Below are 23,226 nucleotides of genomic sequence, written 5' to 3'. Positions count from 1 at the left end.
TTTTATTTAAATTATAACTTTTGCACACTTATTTGATACGGTACGTACCGAACATTCTGATGTTTTTGGCTTTTAAGTGGATTAGATTTATTAACAAAAATGTAATTTGTACTGCATTGGTCAGTCTTCTTCTTCTTCTTCTTTGGCTCAACAACCGATGCCGGTCAAGGCCTGCCAACCCTCTTGTGGGGTTGGCTTTCAGTGACTTATTGATTTCCCCCCATAGTAGGATAGTCAGTCCTACGTATGGCGGCACGGTCTATTCGGGGCTTGAACCCATGACGGGCATGTTGTTAAGTCGTACGAGTTGACGACTGTACCATGAGACCGGCATTGGACAGTCATTGAAGCAAATTATATTGATTTGACGTTTGATCGGTCAAATTTAGAAATCCACGCATCTCCGAATAAATAAGAACCGTTAGTCGAGAACCGCGTAACTCGGGAACCGACTGTATGTATGCATTATCCGAAACTTGCATGCAAATCGAACCGAATTGGTATCTGAGTTTCATTGTAGTCAAACTTTTTTTTAAGTGTGATTGACAATATTTTAAATTATTTAGGGCAACATGTTGGAGACTATCTATCGAACAAATTTTAATCGTTTTGATAAAAATTATCCTAACTTTTTTTAATTTAATACATACTAGCCCAATCACCTCAGATAAAGCTTAAGCGACTGGAAAATCAAATATTCATAGAAAAAACACACACAAAAGCTTCACTGCTTTGCTCAATAGATGGTATATTATAACTCATCATTATATTGCTGTCCTATTCTTGCAATGTGTTTCGATAAGCTTCATTTAATCATGACCTTTACAGACTTCTAACTTTCCGAGCAAAAATCTATAGATACGTGGGTATCAACACCAACGGCCATTCCTCAAACCTCACTTCATTCAGTTCTGGTAATACTTATAAGAATTTAGTATTTAATCAATCGTATCGCCGTTCTAGTAGTAGTCGGTACAACGAGTAGTCGGTAGAGGCTGGGGAGATTCACTTAAATGGCATAATTTTTTATTGTTCAAGTTTTGTCGATTCAAAGTTGACAAGCCATTTTAGCTAAAGACAATTTGTCAGGCTGGAAATTGATGAATCGACTAGCGTGTTTGGCTCGGATGATTTGTACTGTCAATTTTGTTATAAAAGCTGACAGATAGGCGAGATAATCGCGGTTCGTGTGTGGACTCATCCGAGGTCTGGTGACCATTGAATGTGTCAAGATGAAATATTTGTTATCAACTTGCGAATCAACATGGTTTATGCAAAATAAAATACAAAACTCGTTTCTCGACACGAGTTTCCAAACAAATCCACCAGAAAAAGTAAAAATAATCGGTTCGCGCTACCGCGAAAATCTCAGCAATACCGAAGTTGGGTATCTCTGCGAAACAGCAGGCGCGATAGGAGGCACGGATGATTTGACAGCTGAACTGTTTTACAACTGTTATAAATAAGACGCGAATTTCGCGGTACCGCGGCGATCTCGGTTCCTGTATTTCCAGCCTCATAGTCGTGATTTGTGTCACTTCCGTGGCCTCGCGCCTTTTTATTCAACACTCGCGGATATAGAGGTTATGTTATTTGTTTTGTTTTGTTGAATAGGACTTGCACTATTTAATTAATTTAAAACTAAATGCTTCATACCCACTTCGTGTTATATCCAAAAATCCTTGCCAGAAGTCTCTGTTTAAAAAAAACAACATCAAACACCCATCGTTTGGTTCGGTGAACATTTCGTCCAAGAAGTGAGCCCGCAGCTATATCACAACCTGACAGCGCCTTAACACGGCACGAATGTGTCTGTGTGTGTGTGCGTAGCTGTCAGTCGGGGTCTTGTTTGTAGAAAATCGCCCTCGAGCAGCAAAGGCGAACGAAACGAAGGCAAGGAAGGCAGACAAGGCAGGCAGGCAGTGCGCGGAGCAGAAAGAAAAGAAACCAGCAACCAGCAAGAACGTTCACCGAGCGATTCCGTCTCGGCAAGTCCGAAAATAAAGACCGAAAATTCCTGTGCCCAGCGACGAACGCGGCACGGTTGCAGCGTACACCACCAGGGCCCGCAGTGTAGCAAAAGACACACAAAAAAAACCCTCCTCGGGAGTCGGAGGAGGCAAACAGTAAAAAAACAAAAAAAAAGGCTTCTCAGTTTCCCCTCGATCGTGCGCAAGGGGGGGGGATAGGCGCTGGTGGCTGGTGGGTGTCGAGGAGCATCCTCGTGTGTCTCGAAAAACTCGCGCGTGTTCTCGGGTTTTTGTGTGCACGAATGATTGCACCCAGGGCCCGTTCGTCCGGCCTCGGAAACGCGCGTACGACAATCGACGTCGCCGAGAAGGCATTGACTTGCTTCCGCTGCAGTGCGCGAGGTCCCCGGGACGACTAGGACAGTATTGCGTGTGTGTGCGTGTGTGTGCGTGTAATAACAGTGCCTCCCCCCCGCAAGTGCAAGAGTGCCCTCGCGCCGCTCCATTAGGATATGGCATCGGTCGCTCGGAAGCTGCCATCGAAACTATGTGAGTGTATGTGTGTGAGAGAAGAAGGCAGAAAGGGAAGGGGAACGGGGTGGGGTTTTACCAGAGCGGGGCAGTAGCAGTGGGCACATCTGTTCGCAAAACCGGTGGTTCCGTGGTGTCGTGACGCGGCCTTCCCACCTTCCTTTGTCGAGCGGGCGCAGCTGTGCGATGCGAAACACCACCCCGGGGAGAAACCGCCCCCTCCCTGGAAAAGGGTGGAAAATTTCCTCGATCAAAATCAAGCCATCCCTGCCTGCCCGCGCGCCCGAGCGAAGAAGCATCTCCTCGATCAACACACCCAACGCGATCACCACAACGCAGACGCAACCCACCCACCCACATCCGCGCACGGCCACGGGGTCTGGCCTCCATCGCACGAGCTCGTCACACGATACCGACACGGTGTGTGTGTGTGTGTGTGTTGGTGCAGCGCGCGTACCAAGGTTATGTGCCTCTGTACCAAATTAGGCATAATGGTCGGAACGATTGAACGTCACACCGTCTCTGCTCCTACTCCAAGACGGAACCCGATGCTCTACTCGAGGGACAAATCCCCACCCCTATTGGGCAACCTGTTTCCGGGGGGAATGATTGCCTGTTTTACTAAAAATTTTCGCTAATTTATATTTTTATGTTCTCCCTCTCCATTTGCATGCTTATTTCCACCCGGCGCAGATGCTATCCAAGCCCATAGCAGCAAAGTAACATGCCTGGATATTGGAGAGACGGGACGCGTGCTGGTCACCGGAGGGCAAGATCGAAACATAAAGCTATGGACGTTCGGTGACGAGAAGTGTTTTATGGTAAGCCAGTCGGACCAGTCGGGCGTGTGTCTCGTTATTAACTTGCCGTTGTCGTTTGCACTTGCACGCGCACCATCTCCAGACCCTGCCCGGCCACAACTCGTCGATCGATTGCGTAAAGTTTGCCTACTCGGATGACTTCGTCTACTCGGCGGACGATACCGGCGTGATCAAGCGCTGGAACCTGAACGCGTCCGACTCGATCTCACTGTTCGGGCACATGAAGAGTGTGCGGACGCTCGACTTTTACCCGTACAGCGACTCGTACCTGGTGTCCGGCAGCAACGACACGTCCATCCGGCTGTGGGACGTGCGCGAGAAGGTGTGCATCAAGCGGTACCGGGGCCACATGTCGCACGTCAACTCGGTCAAATTTTCGCCCGACGGTTCGTGGATCGCTTCCGCCGGCGCTGAAGGTGGGTGTTTTGCATGAAACTAGTGGTGCGAGCTCGGAATCGGATTGCTACCCGATGCCTATTCCGGAGCTGATGCCAAGGATGGCTCAGGATTAAAATCGGCTCCGAAATCGGAATCGATCTGGGATTCGCAATATGTTCGCATTGACTTCAGAATTAGAATTAGCTCCAGAATGAGAATCAGTTCTAGTGATGGGTAAAGTTGGCAAAAATCCGGAAGGTGGCTCCGCCCAGCAGTGTCCGTAGTCGTTTGGAATCGTTCGGAATCGCCCGGAGTCGTCTGGAATCGGTTGGAGTATTTCGGAGTCGTCCGGAATCGGTTGGAGTTGAAGTAGTCCGCAGTCGGCCGGAGTTGGCTTTCGAAACAATGGCCTGATTACGAAGTGCTTGCGCAAAGCGAAAGACAGAAAAAAACACAAGGAAATTAAATATCTGTCACAAGCATATTACACGGGAAGGTTCCTGTTGACTCCGACCGACTCCGATCGACTCTGGGCGACTCCAAAAGACTCCGAATGACTCTGACTCCGGACGACTCCGGGTAACTCCAACTCTGGACGTCTCCGACGACTCCGGTCATCTCAAGACGACTCCGATACCGAACGACTCCGGACAACTCCGGACGACTCAACACGACTCCAAACGACTCCGAAAGACTCTGGACAACTCCGGACGCCTCCGAACGACTTCGGACGACTCCGGGCAACTCCGACTCCGGACGTCTCCGACGACTCCGTCCATCTCAGGACGACTCCGGACGACTCTGGATGACTCCAAACGATTTCGACGGACTCTGGACGACTACAAACAACTCCGGACGACTCCGGGCAACTTCGGACGACTCCTACTCCGGGTGGAACTAGCAGTTCGGATTTTACCGGAGTCGGAATCTGACAAACAATAGCCGGAGTCGAATCGGAGCCGTGGGTGCGCTCCAAAGAGCACACCACTAAACATTTCTTGAATTGAAATTGAAATACGAAACATCATTTGATCCAAACGCTTAGTCCTATTGAGATACCGAAACTGACTCCGTGTTGAAGCTAATTCTGATTTTGGAGCCTATTCCGATGCCGGAGCCGTTTTTGATTCAGGAGCCAATTCCGGAGCCGATTTCGGAACCGATTCCCGAACCATTTTCGAAGCCGATTCCGGAACCATTTCCGGAGCCGATTCCGGAACCATTACCGGTACCGATTCCAGCACCAGTTCCGGAGCCAATTCCGGAACCATTTCCGGAGTCGATTCCGGAACCATTTCCGGAGTCGATTCCAGAACCATTTCCGGAGCCGATTCTGGAATCGATTCTGGTTCGAGTTCCGGGTAAAATTTCGGAACCGATTCCAGTTCCGGTGCCGATCTGGAACTGATTCCGGAATCGATTCCAGAAAACTTCGGAGCCAGCCTGAACTGATTCCGACTAAATTTTCATTTTCCCATCACTATATGAAGCAGAAACGAAAGACTAGACTAGACAAGAAAAATAAAATTAACACCTAAACTATCTTTGTTCTGTTGCTGCGTTTGTGTTTGCAGGAAGTGTCATCATATGGGACATTCGGATGAGCAAGCTGTTTATGGAGTTTACCGAGCGGCAGACGCCGGCCACCTGCGTCAAGTACCATCCGACCGATCTGCTGATGGCGGCCGGCCGCAGCGACGGCACCGTTGACCTGTACGATCTCGAGAAGCGCCAGCTGATCACGCAAACGCCCGGCGCGGGCGGTGGCGGGGGAGCAGGAGCTGGCGGAGGGGGTGGCGGTGGCGGCCAGCCGGTACGGTGCGTCACGTTCGACGAGAGCGGCAAGTGTCTGCTGGTCGGGACGGCCGCCGGCATTACCGTAGTCGGGTGGGAACCGGACCGCGAGTACGACCGGATCGACTCGAACTGGTGCCAGCTGGGCGACATGAAGATTGCCGGCACGAAGCTGCTGTTCGGCACGTACGAGGACGCGTCGGTCACGATCCACGCCGTGCCGCTCGGGCAGCTGCGCGCGTTCTACAACCCGCAGAACCCGCAGCCGCCCACGTTCACCCACAACCAGACGTCGCGCAAAAGCTTCAGCAGGGGCAGCGGCAAGGTGCGGCTGTCGATTGGTGGCGGTGCGGGCGGTGGCCCATCTGCCGGACACTCGTCGGACGCGGGCCAGGACGGCGAGCTGGGCAGTGGCAACGGGGGCGGCATGTCGCCCAACTTGAACATCGAAATGATCGACGAGGAGGACGCAACGTACGCCGGGGGCAGTGCGTTCGAGTTCGATGTGCCGGCCGGCCACCCCAAATGCTCGCTGGAAGCGATGGGCAATGGGGGTGGTGGCAGTGCCGTGGCCGCCGGGGGTGCGCCGACCGTCCCTACCGCCATGCCAGCCTTCCCGGCGGGACCGGGCGAGGGCGTGGGCGGGCCGGCCGCCGTCCCGCTCGTTAACAACCACTATCTGGTGCGGGAAGAGATGCACATGTACAATCTGAACACGCTCGACTACTACCCGCTGCCGAAGGGGCTCGTGCCGGAGCCGGAAAAGGAAGACTTCCCGGTGAACAATGCGCAGCCGCCGGATTACGCACCGAAGAGCGCCAGCCAGCCCGGAACGGCCGGGTACGTGAACGGGGGCAGCGCCGGTGGCGGTGGATCGGCCGCGGGCAAGGTCACTAGTCGGGTGGGCGCGTCCGGGCGCGCGTCCGCCAGCGGCGGAACGGACCAGCGCCGGCCGGGCAGCATTCACGGCGGGGTGGGGCACAGCCGCTCGGCCGGCAATCTGGTGCGCCGGCTGGCCACCTCGAAAAGCACGCTCGAGCTGAACAAGCTCCCCTCGGACGAGACGTACACGTTCAAGAAGCCGATCAGCCGGGGCAGCTCCCCGATCCGGCACCAGCATGCGCACGCACCGCCGTACCACGGGTCCGGCTCGAGCTCGAGCAAGATACAGCGCAGCGAAAGCAGCGCCCTGATTACGACCAATGCGGCCGCCTCCCTGCGCAATGGCGGCGCATCCAATGGCGGCGGTGGGCCGACACGGTCGCAGCACAACGCGAACGTGAAGGTGCAGATCCTCACCAAACCGGTACGGTCGAAGACGTCGCTCGACATTCGCCACCACGCTGGACGTACCACGGCGGCGGCTGCGTCAGGGGCAGGAGGCGCCGGAGCACCATCCGGACCGGCGAGTGGACTTTACGGTCCGCAGCGCGGTGGTGGTGGAGCGCACGGTGCCGGCGGTGGCATCGACGCGCTGATGATGGACTACGGCAGTGCCAGCGGTAATGTGAACGCGCTGATGCTGGACCAAGCGACCGCCTCCGCCACCATCCTGCGGTACGGCGGCGGGCACGAGAGCTCGAGCATGGAGTACGAGATACAGGTGTTGCGGAACGAGCACGACACGACGCTGCAGGCGCTCTGCAACCGTACCGCGCTGCTGTCCGCGATCCGCAACTACACCAAGTCGGGCGACGTTACCGGCGCGCTCAAGGTGGCGGTGCGGATGAACGATCAGCACATACTGGTCGACGTGCTGGGCGCGATACTGGAGAAAACGTAAGTGCCGGGCAAGACGGTGTTTTTTAGTGTTGTACATTCTGTTTGCTAATGCCATCTGTTTTGTATGACTTTTTTTTAAATTGCAGCTCGCAGTGGACGCTTGACATGTGCGTGCTCTTACTGCCAAAGGTGTACGATCTATTACAAAGCGAGTATAAGTTGTAAGTATTGTTTTTTTCCTTCCAATAATGTAACCTCTCGCCTCCTGTTTTTTTTCCGCTAAAAATGCTGTTCCTTCGCATTGATTGTCGGCATGTTTTCTAAACAGCGAAACGAAGGTTGATTCTGTTTTTTTTTTGCATTTTTTTAAACTGAAAGATAAGAACAATGGAAAAACGTACCTCTAATGATCTCATGCATTGAGAATAACAAAACAAGAGTTTTTTTTTATAATTAATCTTAAACGCTTCGGAAGAATAGTACAGTAAAATCTGGAACAAAGAAATTCTTTATAAGAAAAAAAACAACGATTGGACCAATCACATGCTTGGTAACATTTTGTTAGCATTCAACCCTTGATCACTCACTTGGTCACGATATATTCTCCCAATGATGATCACGATATCAACAAAATGAGCATACTTTCTCGTTCTGTATGCTTTGAGCACATTAGAGCTAGTGACGCTGACATGATTTTGTTTCAGTCGATATTTGTCATGACTATGTGAGTGACATTTTTCAAAACTGATGATTGTAAAAAAAAGTCATGACACAGTGACTGACCAAGCGTTGGTCACAAAAATGTCTCGAAGCATGCATTGGTCACACCAATCGTTTTGAGTATCACCTGTGATCATCACAATTGAGTACGTGACGCTTACTTGTTTTTTTTTCAATCAGATTTTTTATGACATTGACAGCTACATTTTGCAGCACTGGGTACAAGAATAGAGCCAATTTGGTAACAATTTGCTTCAAGCATTGAAGTCTCCACCTATTTTTAGTTCAGTGATAATGAAGTATTTATTATCTTTGAGCATTGTTTAGCATCTGTAGTTATGTTTCCTAGGGGGCCATTGCTATCATATATGATAGCCAGGGTTTACTGCTTTTTAATCGTAATTTCTTCTACAAGGTAAAGCATATTATCATTAAATTTAGTTAAAAGATAAAAAAGCTAAATGACCTTATTATGAATATCGTTTGGCAAATAATTATTTTCCCCTTTCGAGAATATATATAAAAATACAGTTCCTTTGATGAATATGTCTTAGCCACATTCTAGGAATATTGTGAATTTCAAACCATCTAATAGATAGCAAATATAATTTAATTGAAATCCACTCGATGTCAACCAACGGCGCTCACATGATCCTTACTTCCATTCCATTAGTGAAACATCTTGTTCAAATCAAATCCCTACACAGCATAATATTGTTCCATTCCTGATTTGAATGAATTTTGAATTCCAGAATGGCACATAAAAACAACAAGAAAAAAAAGCCATTTAAATTCATTATTTTTATCGCTTTTTAGTTTGATGATGTACAATAATATTTCCCACACCTTACATCACTTTTTTGTTTCGATGATGTACAGTTACATCTCCCACACATATCTACATCATATGTGATAGCCATAAATGTAAAAATGTAAACATAAAGTGCTTCGACGGCCCCCAGGGAAACATAAACAAAATTGTTCTGGTGGCACTCAATGCAGTTCAAAGCTAACAGTGTGTTTATTATCCCAATCTTAACACTCAGCAAGCATGTAAGACATGTGTTAGTGACATGTGACAATATGTTTGTTAAGAACAGCACAAGAGAGAATGTCAGATAAGTGATAGTTTTGTCATCTAGTTCGTTAAATGCAAGGTTCCATCCATAATCCATAATATTGGCACATTTTCGAATAAAAAAAGTGTCTTGCAGTCTTTGCATTGCATTCTTTGGGATGCAATCCCTGCATCTCAACTAGAATTTTTGGCGTTCGACCCCAAAAAAACTAACTATAAAATTCTAATAGCATTCGAGCAATAAATCGTTTGTAATCGAATTGGAAAATGGAATTCTGCAATACCACACAAATTTTGCAATTCCTATTGATTTTTTTTGTATTCAGAAGAGTATTAGACCATAATGCTATTTACACTATGTTTTACCAAGAAATATTACCTAACAATAATTTTGTAATAATATTTTTTTTTTACATTTCCGCGAGAACCTCTGTGGCAGAGCAAAGTAAAGTATTATTTATTTCGAATAATGTAATATTCCTCCTTTTGGGATGTTACACACTATAGTTTAAAGTATTTGTGAGGTATCTTTAAATCTGTAGAAATTCACGTTCTTTTTTACTAAAACAATTCAATACCCGAACAATATATTGATTGTATTAAAGGATAAAGTGAGTCTTCGAACAAAAAAATGAATCCAACTGATGTTGTTGCACCACTTTTAAACACCTAACACGTCGTGATATATGTCGAATAGGGACACATTTCTAACAAAATGAAACAATATTTTTAGACAACAAACTACAAAAAAAAATTAAATCCTTCGTACAATTACTTCAGTTAAGAGTGTGACGGCTAAAGCAGTATCTTCAGTATTTTCTCCGTATGTAAAATACCTTTGCGTGTGTACACTCAGTTGGGACAATCTAATTTGTGTTTGAAAAGAAATAAGTTATGGTTATTAACAATAATAACTATTTAAAAAAAACTATGTGGCTTATTCTATTCTACTACTCGATTCGAGTCGAGAAATTTGACTCGATGCTTGTTGTTGGAATATCAGTCCAACCAACGCTCGGAGAAGACTTTAAAATATACTTATAAAATTGGAACCTTAGTCAAAAAGCAAGGAATTTCCTGATAGAGATAATCATACGAAATGATGTATTCTAATTGGTCTATTAAATTTGGTTTGATTGGCGTTTAAATGACATTTCTTCAATTAATTGCAACACACATCACATCTAAATTCTTCATAGCTAGCAAACCTAAATATGTTTCTTCAAAACTGCCACAACATCGATTTCGATCCATTTCCCGCTACGGGTTTGATTTCGAGACAGGCTTGAATCGACTTTGGAATCGAAAGAACGCGTAGACGCTTTCAGGGATAAAGCTTCTACTCTCCAAACTTGACACTCCTTCCTACAATCTACGAAAGCCTCGAAATCGCATTTCGGAGCGAGAGCGAGTTTAGAAGCAAAGTGGACCTAATTTCCTTAGCAACATTCATTTCGACATCTCGATTGCCGGAATAGAATAGCCCTGTATGCCATTGCTTATATCATAAAACATGTGGTGGCTATACTCGCCAGCGATGAACTAAAACTGCAGGGCCACCGGCTCCGGGCCACAAAGAATTGCCAATTATTGTAGAAAATTAAAAAAAAAACATCGCGCAAACGCGTTTAAATTAAATTTTTATTTTTTCTGTTACGATTGCATTCACATTGAAATTTGAATGTCAGCATGAAACGGTGAAAACACCAGTTTAATGAAACATTTTACCCTAGAGGACGTTCCAATTTACTTGAGGAATTGAATATCCTTTTATTTCCTCTCCTATTTGCTCTATATTTCAATGAATTTCCTTTGGAATATCATCATAAACCAACATTCACGCGATCACTAAACCTTAACGTGGTACACCTATTCCTGATAGTGAAGTCCTTTAAGTGGCTACACTAAAAAGTAACTAGAGTTGATGTGACACAAAAAAGATGCAGGAATTAACAGTTACAGTGCGATGAATCTTCAAGGGACCGTCAGCTTAGAGAGATATATTGAAGAAAACTAATCACTAATCCAAGAAATCATGCGAAAAACATGACATCCTTTGACCAATATTTGTGTGAACTGTTACCCAAAAATTCGGGTTTTGGAATTCAGAATTTTGGCTGCTAAATCACATATGCAGCTTAAAGGATATTCGCCTTAGGAAGACATTCATCTTGAAAAGACAAACAAATTATCGAGAATATGACCCGAGACCGTCAAAATGTTCATCTTAAAGGAACAAATCATTTCGAAGAGAGACATTCAGAGAGACTTTCACTGTGATAACTATTTAAAGTAAATTCATACGTGAATTCCTCAATACACCTGGCGGCAGTGTTGCAATTAACCAGTGATTTACGACCGGAAGTCATACATTAGGGAATATTTTTAAGCTAATATTTGGGCCAATTATGTGAGTCAAAAGTGTCAAACAAAACCACTCTACACTAACGGAAGCAAAATCGGTATTATACAAACTTGTTAGTGATTTCTCCGATTTTTCCGTTTGACTCACATAATCGGCCCTATTGATTTTAGGTTTTCACACTATCATAGACATTCTTTAATTATATTTAGCTTCTGTTGTATGGATGAAATCTTCTATTTTAGCTTTTTTTAACAGCAGCACACATTTACTGCAAATTTGTAACCCAACCATGTGCGTTGCCTCCTCATGCACCAAATGTCCGCCCGGGCGGCAGCAGTACGCCATTGCAAAAACTGCGGCGCGCGCCGTTGCCGGCGGGAAGGACGCAAAGGCCGAGGCGGGAGGCCCCCGTTTCGAAGGCTATTATTTTACCCAGGCCGCTGGCAGCCCGGCCCAGTGCGCAACGAGGAAGTCGCACATGATGCGATTAGGATCTTTCGTACCTTTTTGTTCCCCGCTCTCCCCTCCCCCCTCCTCTTCCATGCGTAGCGTAATCCCTTTACCGTGTCGTTGTCAGATCATGCTGATAGAGATTTTCTTCACTTTTTGCACGTTAAATGTGTTTAACAGAAGAACATTAGAAAAAAAGGAGCACCAACAACAACAGAGCCCTTCAAACGATCTCGTCACGCGGAGGAAAGCATGTGTGTGTGTGTGTATAAATGTGATATTGTTACAGTTACCGGTTTGCCGGTAGAAGATGGCTGTTTGACGGGAGGCGAGCGAGCATCCCGCTTTTCCCGACCGTATCAACTATCGAGCTTCCCCTCCTTTTCCTCTGCCCCTCTTCGCCGTTCTCATCCCGCGCAAAACCGACAGCGGACCGCCGATTCGGGTTTGTCGCGCGGCCACAAACTACGAACGGGGAGGGGTCACACACAACCGTGCGTGCACGTGGAAGAAGAAGAAGAAGAAGAGGACGAAGACAACGACGAAAACAGAAACCCCCCGTCGTCATCCCGGTTTGCGTTTTGATTTGCGGAAAGCCGCTCGGTTGCTGCGCGGCACAAAGCATGAGGGCCGTCCCTTCGTCACCCGAATTTTCCCCCTTTTGAGTATTATTATTACTGTTGCCATACGCACCGGGGGAGTGGTTTTCCCCTGCTCGGTGAAGGGCGGCCGAAGGTGGTGAGGTGGATGAGAGGCGGCGGTGTAGCGTATAGCGTGTTACATTATTAGCGATGAAGTGCGATGGCGATTAGTTGTGGAAATGTGGCACCGTTGTGGTGGTGGTGGTGCGCGTTTGGTAGGGAAACCCGTTTCCTTTTTTGTTTTGCTGGTCCCCGCGCACAAAAGCGGGGCATTACAATTAAGCCGCTTTTCCACGTTGCTTAAACCAAGTCTTTGTTTATCAAAATTTTCTTTTAGGAAAAATGTTTGTGTGTTTGTGTCTGGGTGCGCATTCAATTCCAAAATGACGCTTGCTGCAGCAGTGCTGCTGGATGGATGAGAGGGACATAGACTCGGTTTTTATGATTTATATACCCACCAGTGCTGCAAAATGGTCACTGTCAATGTCATACAAAAATCTGAATGTCAGCGTCACGTACTCAATTGTGATGACCAGAGGTGATACTCAAAACGATTGGTGTGAACATGCTACCTGACATTTTTGCGACCATCAGTCAGTCAGCATGTCATGACTTTTTTGTTACTGTGATGAGTTCTGCAAAATGTCACTGACATAGTCATGACCAATTCCGGCTGAAACAAAATCATGTCAGCGTCACGTGCTCTACTGTGATGATCAGAGGTGATACTCAAACAGTTGGTGTGACTTGGTCAGTCACTTGGTCGCGTCATTTTCCGTCGCTGATCATCACGATATAGTCATGGGAGATATGCGGTGCTTGCGAGTGGTCCTAAGAAACAAAACGAGCAGACAGAGCGAGAAAGAATGCTCATTTTGTTTGCTTTGGGGGACCACACGCGAAGTATATTCCAAGAACGTCGTGATTATCGCCGACAGAAAATGTCATGCCCAAATGAGTGGCCAAAAATTGGGAGCTGCAAAAAATGTCACCAAGCATGTGATTGATGCTCCAAATGTTTGAGTCTCATTTCTGATCATCTCAGTTGTGTATGTGAGCTGATTTGAGCTTTGTTTCAGTCATAAGTGTTGGTTACTGAAACAGTGACATTTGGCAGCTTTCACAACCAGAAAAAGTCATGATTATGCTTGCGCCGGCATTAAACTCTGCTTGTCAGTCAGAGTATCGCGGTTGACGCAATCACACGCAAGTCGTCATGTGTCGACATGTCATGACACACTTTCATTGAGTATAAAGCAATGAACATCACGTGATGCTCATGACACTTTGCAGCACTGATACTCACCCTCCCGCGTCTTGCCGTCCAGCGATGCGTAAAAGTAGATACAAACCCTGCGACAGGAACCATAAACCGAAGGACATTACTCGCGCTAAAACGGGCCACGCGAACAACAAACGGCTGGGTAGAGATTGTAACCGGCAACAAAACAATTGCACCTCTCCACAACAGTGTGAAGTGTGTCCCGATAGTTCACTCTCAGCAAGGGAACAGCATCATCGTCCTCCCCCCCCCCCCCCCCAGCACGCCAGCATGGCATTAATATTAATAAGACTGTGTGTGTGTGTGCGCGTCTGCTGCATGCACCATTGACATTTTGCAGGCTATGGCGACCGACCGAACGGACCGACCGCGGGGGGGGGGGGAAGTTTGCGTTTGTGGAGCGAGTGCGCTTCCCTACCCTCTCCGTCCCAGTGTAGCGTCCAACCTGCGCCTTCATTTTGTGCTGCTGCAGCCCTTCCGTCGCAGTTTTGGCGATGGGAAGATTATGAAAAGTATCTATTACTCCCCCCCCGCCCGGGCCCAGCCTCACAGACGCAATCAGACGCCGAGGGGCGACAAGCATTGATTCTTTGCCAGTCGTTAAATGGAGAGAGCGAGAGAGAGAGAGAACGATGGTAGTGAGGGGGAGGTGGGCAGGACGATAAAAGTAGATATGATTTTGTTTTTCACCATGTCTGCGCCCGAAAAGATGTCCTTTTTTGCCCTATGTTTTGTGTCCCCGCGCCGTTGCCCTCTTTCCCGCTGCAATCAATGCACACACACACACACACACACATAGACATACTTATTTTGCAACCGTTAGGCACCGTCGTGCGCCTCGTGTCCCGGCCGCGTGCAGATTGTTGCAGTAATGGCGCAGTTAGCGCGCGCAATCGAACACGCTGCCACACGGGGTGTAGTGGCTCCCTGTGTGACCGGGCGGTTGGGAACACGCGGAGGGGGACGGGAGAAGCTGTTGGTTTCGGTGCGCATCGGGTCAAATTGTGCCGCGATCGGTTTCATTGCCGCTCCGACAGCAGAGCGAGCGAGATCGAGTTTGCCTTGTGCATCAACAATATCAAATTACGCTATCTCGCCCAGGGGTTGACACGGAAAGCGGGCACACAAAATCCCGGACCGAATCAAAAAAAAAAAAAAAAAAAAAAGACGGAAGGAAAGGTTGCGCGTGTGTGTGTGAAATGTATGTTTGACAACGTAATTTGATGTATATATGCTTCGCCCCGGAACAGATGTGATTTTTTTTTGTATTTTGGTTTTCGTTGCTGCTTTTCCGCTTTGCTTTTATTATTTGTTTATTTTTCTTTGGCGACCCGCCGTGGAAATGGAACACAAAATGGAAGTGCTTGAAAATGGCGCACCTTTTTTTTTGTTTTGTTTCGAAAGAGTGGCGAAAGATGCAATTGTTTCTCCGCACCGTTTCTAATGGCTTTCTTTTTTTTTTGTTGCAGCCACTGCACCCGGGCCTGCGATACGCTGCGCGTCATCCTGTCCACCTTTCTGCCGGTGATACGCGAAAACACCGACCCGTGGGGCGCCTGCACGATCGGCGTGGACGTCAGCCGGGAGGAGCGGCAGAGCAAGTGTCTCGAGTGCAAGAACTGGCTGCTGCGGATACGCTGCCTGCCGGAAAACCCCAAGATGGGCAGCAACCTGCAGCAGCTCCAGAACATGATAGTGGACATCTGATAGACGGTGGTGGTGGCGGCGGCGGCGGCGGCGGTGGCGTCACCACTAGCGCCGCCACACGCCGTTTCTCTCTTCTACCCCTGCCAGCGCCCGAAAAGGAGCAGCACCGTGCTATGGAGCAGCAGCAGCAGCAGCAGCGTGATTATCTCATGACCGCAAAATCGTTTAACATTATTTGCCGTCCTAGTGATAGAGTTGAGTGTGCGGGCGCGCGGGCCCGCGTGTGTGTGTGTGTGATGTGGTTTTGGCCAGCTCACCAGCACCAGGGTCAGGGCAGCCGAGATAGTGTGGTTCGTTTTTACGGCGCAAAAGCGCCTTTCACGTTGGTGGACACCAATTTTAAACGCAAAACAAAAAATCAAGTAGCTGCGGCAAGCTTTCAAAAAGCGTTTTGCCTGTACGCTGCATCGATTGCATCGTCCTAGAAATACCCCCCCCCCGCATTGATTGCACCAAGGTTCCAATTTCCCGATTTTCATTAGAATTTCACTTTCATGGCCGCTAGCCGTCTGGTTTTTTTGTTTTTGAGTCTGTTTTTTTTTATTTTTTTTTTGTTTTATTTTTATTGACCTTTGCGCCTTTCTTGATTTGCTCGTTGTCCCTTAATTTACTAACTGTGTATCCCCCCCTCCCTGTATCACAAAATCAAAAGCAAAAAAAGAAAAGAAACGACTGTAATTTACACGTAAGGCTCCAATTGCATTTCGGCCGGCACTACTCCGTTCCATTAAATCCCATTCCCATTTACAATTAGAATAAAGCGCTCGCATTTTTGTCTATTTTCTTCTTCCTCCTACTACTAGTAGCGCGTGTGCACACGTTTTGGAATCGGCTCGTGTGTGTGAGTGTGTTTTTTTTGTTAAATCCCACCCACTCCCACACCTCCTACCAGCCAGCAGCCAAGTTTGCTTTCGGTTCTGGCTCTACTACCGCTACTCTAATAAGACTGATGATCCCGTGTTTGCCGTGCTGGTCTGGAGGCAGGACGGTTGGGGGTGAGGTTGGGGAGACGCTTTTTAACTATTGATTGCTTGAAGCTGATGCAAACTAATAATAATAATACAATTAATATTAATATTATAAAAAAAACGATGAATTTAACATGTACAGCGAGCGAGAGCTGCTAAATAACGTTTTACGATTCCTTTGCGCTAGGCTGCCCTTGGTTGCCTTTGTTTATTGTGCCGTTTTGATGAGAGAGAGAGGGAAAGAATGCGCAATATGGGCGGCAAATAAAAGTGAAAAAACACAACCTAATCAAACCGTGACTGTAAAGTAATGTGTATAAGTTAACATTAACCGAGAGCAAAAATCGATCGGCCACCACGATCGACCACAGCAGAGAAAGTGAGAGCGGGTGGAGCATATATTTAAGTAGCGACGGCAGAAGGACGAGCATTTTAATACGAGACAGTTATAGAAAGAGAGAACAAAAAAACAAAAAAAAAACAATCGAAAACGAAAGCATGAGCGTGCGTGTGTAGTGATCGGCACTAACCAAAAAATACTAGTTTTATCTACTTTTTTTTCGTTTGTTCGTTTGTTTTAATAGCTGCATGCCTAAAAAACACAGTGTAGTCATATTAGGTACGGTTTTGCTGCGCGCGAAAGAGAGAGGATCACGGTTGGCGGAGAAGCAGAAGAGAACAAAGCACGTACCGCTAGATAATTAGACAATAACACGGAGCAAACAGCAGTAGCGAGTAGTGTAACCTTACTAAACGAATGCGCATCCTCCCATGAGGAACCGTATGTTTTCTTTTCTCTTTAACAAATGTGGTAATCGTTGTGTTTATTTTAACCTTTTCTTCTTCTAAAAGTAGCAAGTGTGCAACCGTTTTGAGCACACGACGGCACGCGAGCAAGCGTTGGGAAAGTAAATTTTAGCAAAAATAATCAACACGTGGTTGTGTAAAGACAGGATAATCAGTTTTATAAAAACACACAGACAGTCGAAGGAGGAGAGCTAGAAAGAGAGAGAAAGAGAGATAGAATAGAACAAATGGAGCGGTAGAAGCTCTCCAAACACACAAATCGTCGTTATTTGCAAACGTAGCTCTAGTTTGCTTCGGTTTTTTTTATACACCCAACTAACCCAAGAGGAGAAGAGAGGAGGAAGCTGCTCCCTGCACACACCACCCAACCCACTGCACAATGTGTAAGGGATGTGGCGCACGACGGCGATACACTATTACGAACTTATTGGCCTTAAATAGACATATGTGTGTGTGTGTGTGCGTGTGGTTTTTGTACTAAACTGCTCAATCAAACGAATACGGCAAACAAACTGTGTCTGTAATACTCAACTGAGATATAAAAGAAAAAGTTATTCGAAAAACACACAACAATTTTGTGCCCGGAAAAGCTAGAACACGGGGAGAGGAGGGTTAGGGAGTTTTAGGGAAAAAAAAAGAAAACAAACACACACCTACACAAACCAGTAGCAGTACCTTTTTGAAGAGGTTTTGATGTATAAAATGTACAAATCGCTTTAACATAAACTTGCCTACACTGTAACAATAAAATTCATAAAATGAAGAGCAACAGTCCTAAATATTATCAAAAAAAAAAAAAGAAAACACGTATACACACACACATATATATACGCATCCAAATGCGTTTGCCTTGTAGCATGAAATAGAGTTAAAAAAAAACAACGAAACATTAAACAAAAACATAAAAAAAACAAGCAAAACTCGCTCACACCTCCGCACTCGCTCTAGCTTAGGCCTCGTTTTGCTGGCTGAGTTTCAATCGGGCCTTAGTTTTATTACAAATCAATTGCGCCGAATGGAATGAAACAAACAAACAAACAAAACACAACACAACAAGAAAAAAAAAACAAAAATCAAGCAAGTGATATTCGACTCGATCGAAGCAAAAGCAAACGCGATATCAGAAAAGTGCACGTGATAAGCATAGTGGAGAAGCGAAAGCATATGCAAAATGGAAACAAATCCACTCACACACACACACATACACACAAAACACATAATTAGATGATGAATAGGGAAGCAGCAAACGCAAAAGAGCGACAAAGCGCTAACAAAAACACACATAAAACGACAAATAGCAGCAAAACGGGCAAAAGCCGCAGTGTTGCGAAAGGTTTTAATTAAAACGATACAGTAATAAACGAGAGATGGAAATGCTAACTTAAAACAAAACAAACAAAAAAAAAGTAGAACTTATTTCCTTTCATTGCTCGCTTGCTTGCTTGGCTCCGGCCGAAAGAAGCGAAAGTTGAAAAGTGAATTAAACGGCACGAAACGAACAACGACAAATGGAGCAGCAGCAGCCTCCCCCCACCTCGCTCCCGGGAAAGTTAAATTGGATGCAGTTGTTTGCACACTCACTTCTAATTGAAAAACGGCAAAAGGAAAGAAATAAATAAACGAATCGCGCGCGCAAGTGTCTCCGAGGAGCGCTCCTTGGGATGATTTAATTTTTACGGACGGCACCCGTCCGTGTTCCGGTTTCGCGGTGACCAGGCCAGGTTCCGCCACTCCACACCGCTTGGCCATTATCTAAATCGGCCAATAGAAGAAGAAGAGAGGAAAAAAACAAACGATACAGTAAGTTGAAAAAAAAAGAATCATGACGTTTCCTTCGGCTTCGCGGCCGGCGGGGAGTTTTTTTCCGGCATTAAAACCGTCCTAATCCGTGACAATAATAATAATAATTAACAAGAGCGAAAGCATACAAAGGAGTGGGGACGAAAGCAAGCAAAAAACTGTAACGAGACGGAACAAAAAACACACACACACACATAGACAGTGTATCATGGCCAAAAAATTGGGACGCGGCCCAAGAGGTTTGCCGCTAATCCGCTTAACGATGCTGCAAGGCTTCTTCTACGGAAGTCGCGCTAAACTAAACTGCGCAAAGAAGAAAAAAATAAGGCGAGAGAGAGAGAGAGAGAGAGAGAGAGAGAGAGAGAGAGAGAAAGAGGGAGAGGGATAAGACGAAGCAAAAAAAAAAAAGAAATTACTGGAGCATCAGTATTTATGTTTTGTTGGTTCCGGGTTGTTTTTTTTTCTTAATTTTTTCTGAAGTTGGTTGCTCTTGTGTTTTTTTTTTGTTGTTCCCCCGCTCCTCCTATGGCCAGTGGATTCGGTTGACCCTTCGGAATTAAACGTACTTAGCAGGGCTGCTACATTGCCCCGTGCCCTCTCCGCACCTACGGCGGCCAGATTCTCCACAACTTTTGGGACAGCTCTGACCACCATGGCCATGCCATGGTTCGGAAGATGTTGTGTGCGCTCTTGAAGCTCTAATCAGACTCAGATGCCTCTTTCGGGGGGTTTGGAGGCTGTGTGGGGCTGTGGAAAAAATAATTAATTGCCTCCCAGCAGCGTGGGGAGCCTGGATGGCTCAACAACCCGGAAGCTGCCGTACAAGCCCGTCCACCGTTTGGTAGCGTTTTGTGGTGTAGCGTTGTTTGGCTGCGGGTTTTAGCAAACGGTTCCACTAATGCACCATCCCCATCCTCATCCAACGCACGCGCCGCTTCTCAATCCTTAAAACAAACCATCCAGGCGGCACCTGCTGCAGCCTTCCTGCGGGGGCCTTCCCGCTTGCTTTGGTTCTAGGCTCTGAAGCCTGAAGGGGTTGCGCCGCGTTAATAGCGTGCTCCGAAGGGTGTGCGTGTGCCTTCCCGCTTTTTCGGCAAATAAATCTTGTCAGAAGGCGGAGGCGGAATTTTAATTTAGCAACCTTCAGCAGCAGCAGCAGCAGCAGCTCCTGCGTCCCTTTTACCTTTCGCTCGGTACTTATTATCACACTTGTCACGCAGAGGGGAAAACCCTCGTTGGCAAGGGAGATTCTGGCTCGAGAAATTACTTATCTCACTCCGAAACCCCTCGGCCGCGCCGAGCTGCTCATTTGCGCAGTGGGAGAGGGACATCGGTGTAAACAACAACGGCCATCTTGCCGTGCCAGCTTCTGCGGGCACTTTTGCGGGGAACGGTGATAAGTAATGTCAGCAGCACGACTACCAAAGCCAGAAAGTGTCTCAAGCCCAGTGCGTTTAACGCTTACCAGGCACAGGAGCACGAGCTGGGAGCAAACTGGGGGGGGGGGGGGGGGGGGGGGTCCTTGCCAATCAAATTAAGGTAAAAGTTATGTCCAACAATAAATAAGGCTCCGATCGTTCCCTGGCAATGAGGGGACAGCCAGGGGAAGTGTGTGTGGCAATAGAATCACGATAAGAAGCTACTCTGCTACCTGATGATAAAGACACACACATACACACAAACCCTCCCCGCGACGGATTACGTTACCTTTTCGCCCGGTAACACGATATCGCGCAGCCATTTCTCGGTGGAATGTTGAGGTTATTTTGTATTTGGTGGAGGTTCATCACACGCGCGCCTGTCAAAATTCCGAGCGCGAGCGTGGTTTTTTGTTTCAGCATCATCCGCGACAGCAGCGGCCCTTGGGGAGGGGTTGGAAATGGAGGCTGAAATACTTTCGACTGATGAACTGTGGCGCGTCTTAAGCAACCGAGGTACATTAGTAGAACACCTTTCCAAAGTGCGATGGAAATAGGAAAGATAGCGTAATTCTGGAGGATTTTGTTGAATCCTGAGGAGAGGTTCCTGATGTTCGACACATCCAGTGCCGTATCCGTAGCTCTTTAGCCTCCGTTTTTGGTTGCTGGAGTAGCTCAAGCAACAGAGCCTTCTTGAGCTGATGCTGATATATTACAATTTCCATCATATTCTAGTACGTTTTCGCATCATTCAAGCTCCAGCATCACCTGTGAACATCGTCTTCGGCTTCTGCGACTTTGAAATTCGATGCATAACTTCTGGTCCACCAGCTCCAGGCTTGCTTAGGATGCTCTAGTCTATCTCCAGATGTCACTAGGATGGTATAGATGGGGAATTGGCGATGTCTGGCAACCAGGAAGTGCCTCACTAGGTTCGGTCTTGTGTAGTTGACTGGCTGGATGTATTCTGAGTGCGATAAGGTTGCTTAGTTTGACCTGTTCATGTTGGTGATGTCTCAGAGACGCTAAAAATTGGAGTTGTAGGCATCGCGTGACAAATCACTCAAATTAGTTGAGCGCTTTGTATGCATGCGTTAGTCGGCATGGGAGGGAACCTTGTAAGATGGATCGCACGTTGCGGTTTGAGCGCTTTTGTCCGGTAAGGCAAGGGTTCGGGGCTTACAGGGCTGGCTGCGAATGCTCGCCCGGAGCTTAAATCAGCTCCAGGTTGCGGTCCAAGTTCGCCTTTCTACACAAGCCCGTCCGGCAGGATGGGAAAAATCAAACCGCTTTAGCTAAGCCATGCACTGAACCATCCGTACCTCATTCAGCAGCCAATTCTGACGCTTCCTAAGTGTGCTAAAGCCCGGCCGGGCTACAGCACCTCCACTGAACCAGCGAAACTGAATGGCAACAACTTCTTCGGAATTGTTCTTCCTGGATCCGCTCGATCCTCTGTCAACCGGGGCTGCTGTCACTGCGAACACTGGCGACCGATTCGGTGCTTGATTTGAGCTTGTAATGTTTTGCTAAATATATTGCGCACTGTTTGGCAGAAAATCTAATCTAATAATGAAGGCACACAAAGGCCCGGCCCGGGGGTACAAAAGGAATCGGAGGATTTGAAAAGAGCGCAACCGGGGGAAAAGCGACCCAAAACAATTCGACTTTCCTGTGCGTGTGTGTGTGTGTGTCGGTTTTGTCCCGCTTCTCCAGAAGTCGGCCCAGTGCCTGGGGTACGGCAACAAGGTAATGAAGCGAACTTGAAACCTCTCTTCTCGTCTAATGGAATATAATATGATCATCCCCGAAGTGGCGAGCCGAAATAGAGACATTTCTTTGCGCACGGTTAAGGTCCGCTGTGCTTGGATTTGCCCCGGGTACCTTTGCCAGCTCTCTTTGCTCTTGCTACTTGAGACATTGTTCGCCCGCTGCACCCGATAATGGGATCCCGGGCCCTTGCGACGACGTGTGCCTCCCCGTGGTGATCAGAGACTTCAGCGCGCAGCAGGCGGTCGAGGCGTTCGTGGGCAACTATCAAAACACACACACACACACACGGCTGGTCCCTTGTGCTCTTGATCTATCTGCGTTAGGGCCCGAGGATCGGCTGTGGATCGGCTGAGGTGAGTTTGTCACTCGAATAATGCTGGGGTAATGCCGGAAAATCCCGTGCACCCGAAAGAACAAATCACACTCTCAGCACCCGAAACGACAGCAAACACAAACAAACAAACAGGCCGAGGGCTTACCAGTGGACCAGCGGGGCTGGGCGACGCTCTTCACGGATGAGCACGGAGCGGGGAAGTCATCGGGCCCGCGGCCGCTCGGCAAAGGAAGGGATTTCTCGCTGTGACCCCGGGTGGTTTCGACGGGACGGTAGCGGGTAGCGAGCGCATTTTTTTTTCTATGCCCTTCCTCCCTCTCTTCCATTCTCTCTCCTTCTCTCTCTCTCTCTGCCTCTCTCATCCCCCGCGGGGTGTTGAGTGTGTGTGTGTGTGTGTTTATCGCGCGCGGGCCCTTTTGATGACTTGATTTTTGCCCGGCAGGAACGCACGAATTGCACGCAGGCCACGGGAGGGACAGCCGCGCAGGGAGGCAATAAATAAATGCATCGGTGTGACAGTTTCGACAAGGGCACACACAAGGGCATGCCTACCAGATGTTGGATCAACACGGCACAGCAGACGTTACGCAACTATTGAATGGTTTGCCTATTTTATTTTATTTTTTTGGTTGTTATTTTCAGAAGATCTCGAAGGTCCAACTTCAGG

At 47.4% G+C, this 23,226-nt stretch overlaps 1 protein-coding gene across 1 annotated transcript; it reads left to right on the top strand.

Annotated features, from left to right (window-relative positions):
* Positions 1-1,709: 1,709 nt before the first annotated feature.
* On the top strand, positions 1,710-18,449 carry LOC121592283. The gene is made up of 6 exons (XM_041913685.1): positions 1,710-2,519; positions 3,195-3,322; positions 3,405-3,738; positions 5,275-7,273; positions 7,363-7,437; positions 15,222-18,449. The coding sequence occupies exons 1-6, from the start codon at positions 2,483-2,485 to the stop codon at positions 15,457-15,459; spliced, it is 2,811 nt and encodes a 936-aa protein (XP_041769619.1). The 5' UTR covers positions 1,710-2,482; the 3' UTR covers positions 15,460-18,449.
* The last annotated feature ends 4,777 nt before the right edge of the window (positions 18,450-23,226 follow it).

Source organism: Anopheles merus, chromosome X (assembly GCF_017562075.2).
Source record: "Anopheles merus strain MAF chromosome X, AmerM5.1, whole genome shotgun sequence".
NCBI lineage: Eukaryota > Metazoa > Arthropoda > Insecta > Diptera > Culicidae > Anopheles > Anopheles merus.
The sequence above is the reverse complement of the archived record's forward strand: the minus strand, read 5'-3'. Positions and strand labels throughout refer to the sequence as shown.

Bases quoted from the DNA above. Each gene is read 5' to 3' on its own strand.
- LOC121592283 (XM_041913685.1), top strand. From the start codon at position 2,483: ATGGCATCGGTCGCTCGGAAGCTGCCATCGAAACTAT. The intron at 3,739-5,274 runs GTGGGTGTTTTG...TTGTGTTTGCAG, and splicing joins CGCTTCCGCCGGCGCTGAAG to GAAGTGTCATCATATGGGAC. The intron at 7,438-15,221 runs GTAAGTATTGTT...TTTTTGTTGCAG, and splicing joins TTACAAAGCGAGTATAAGTT to CCACTGCACCCGGGCCTGCG.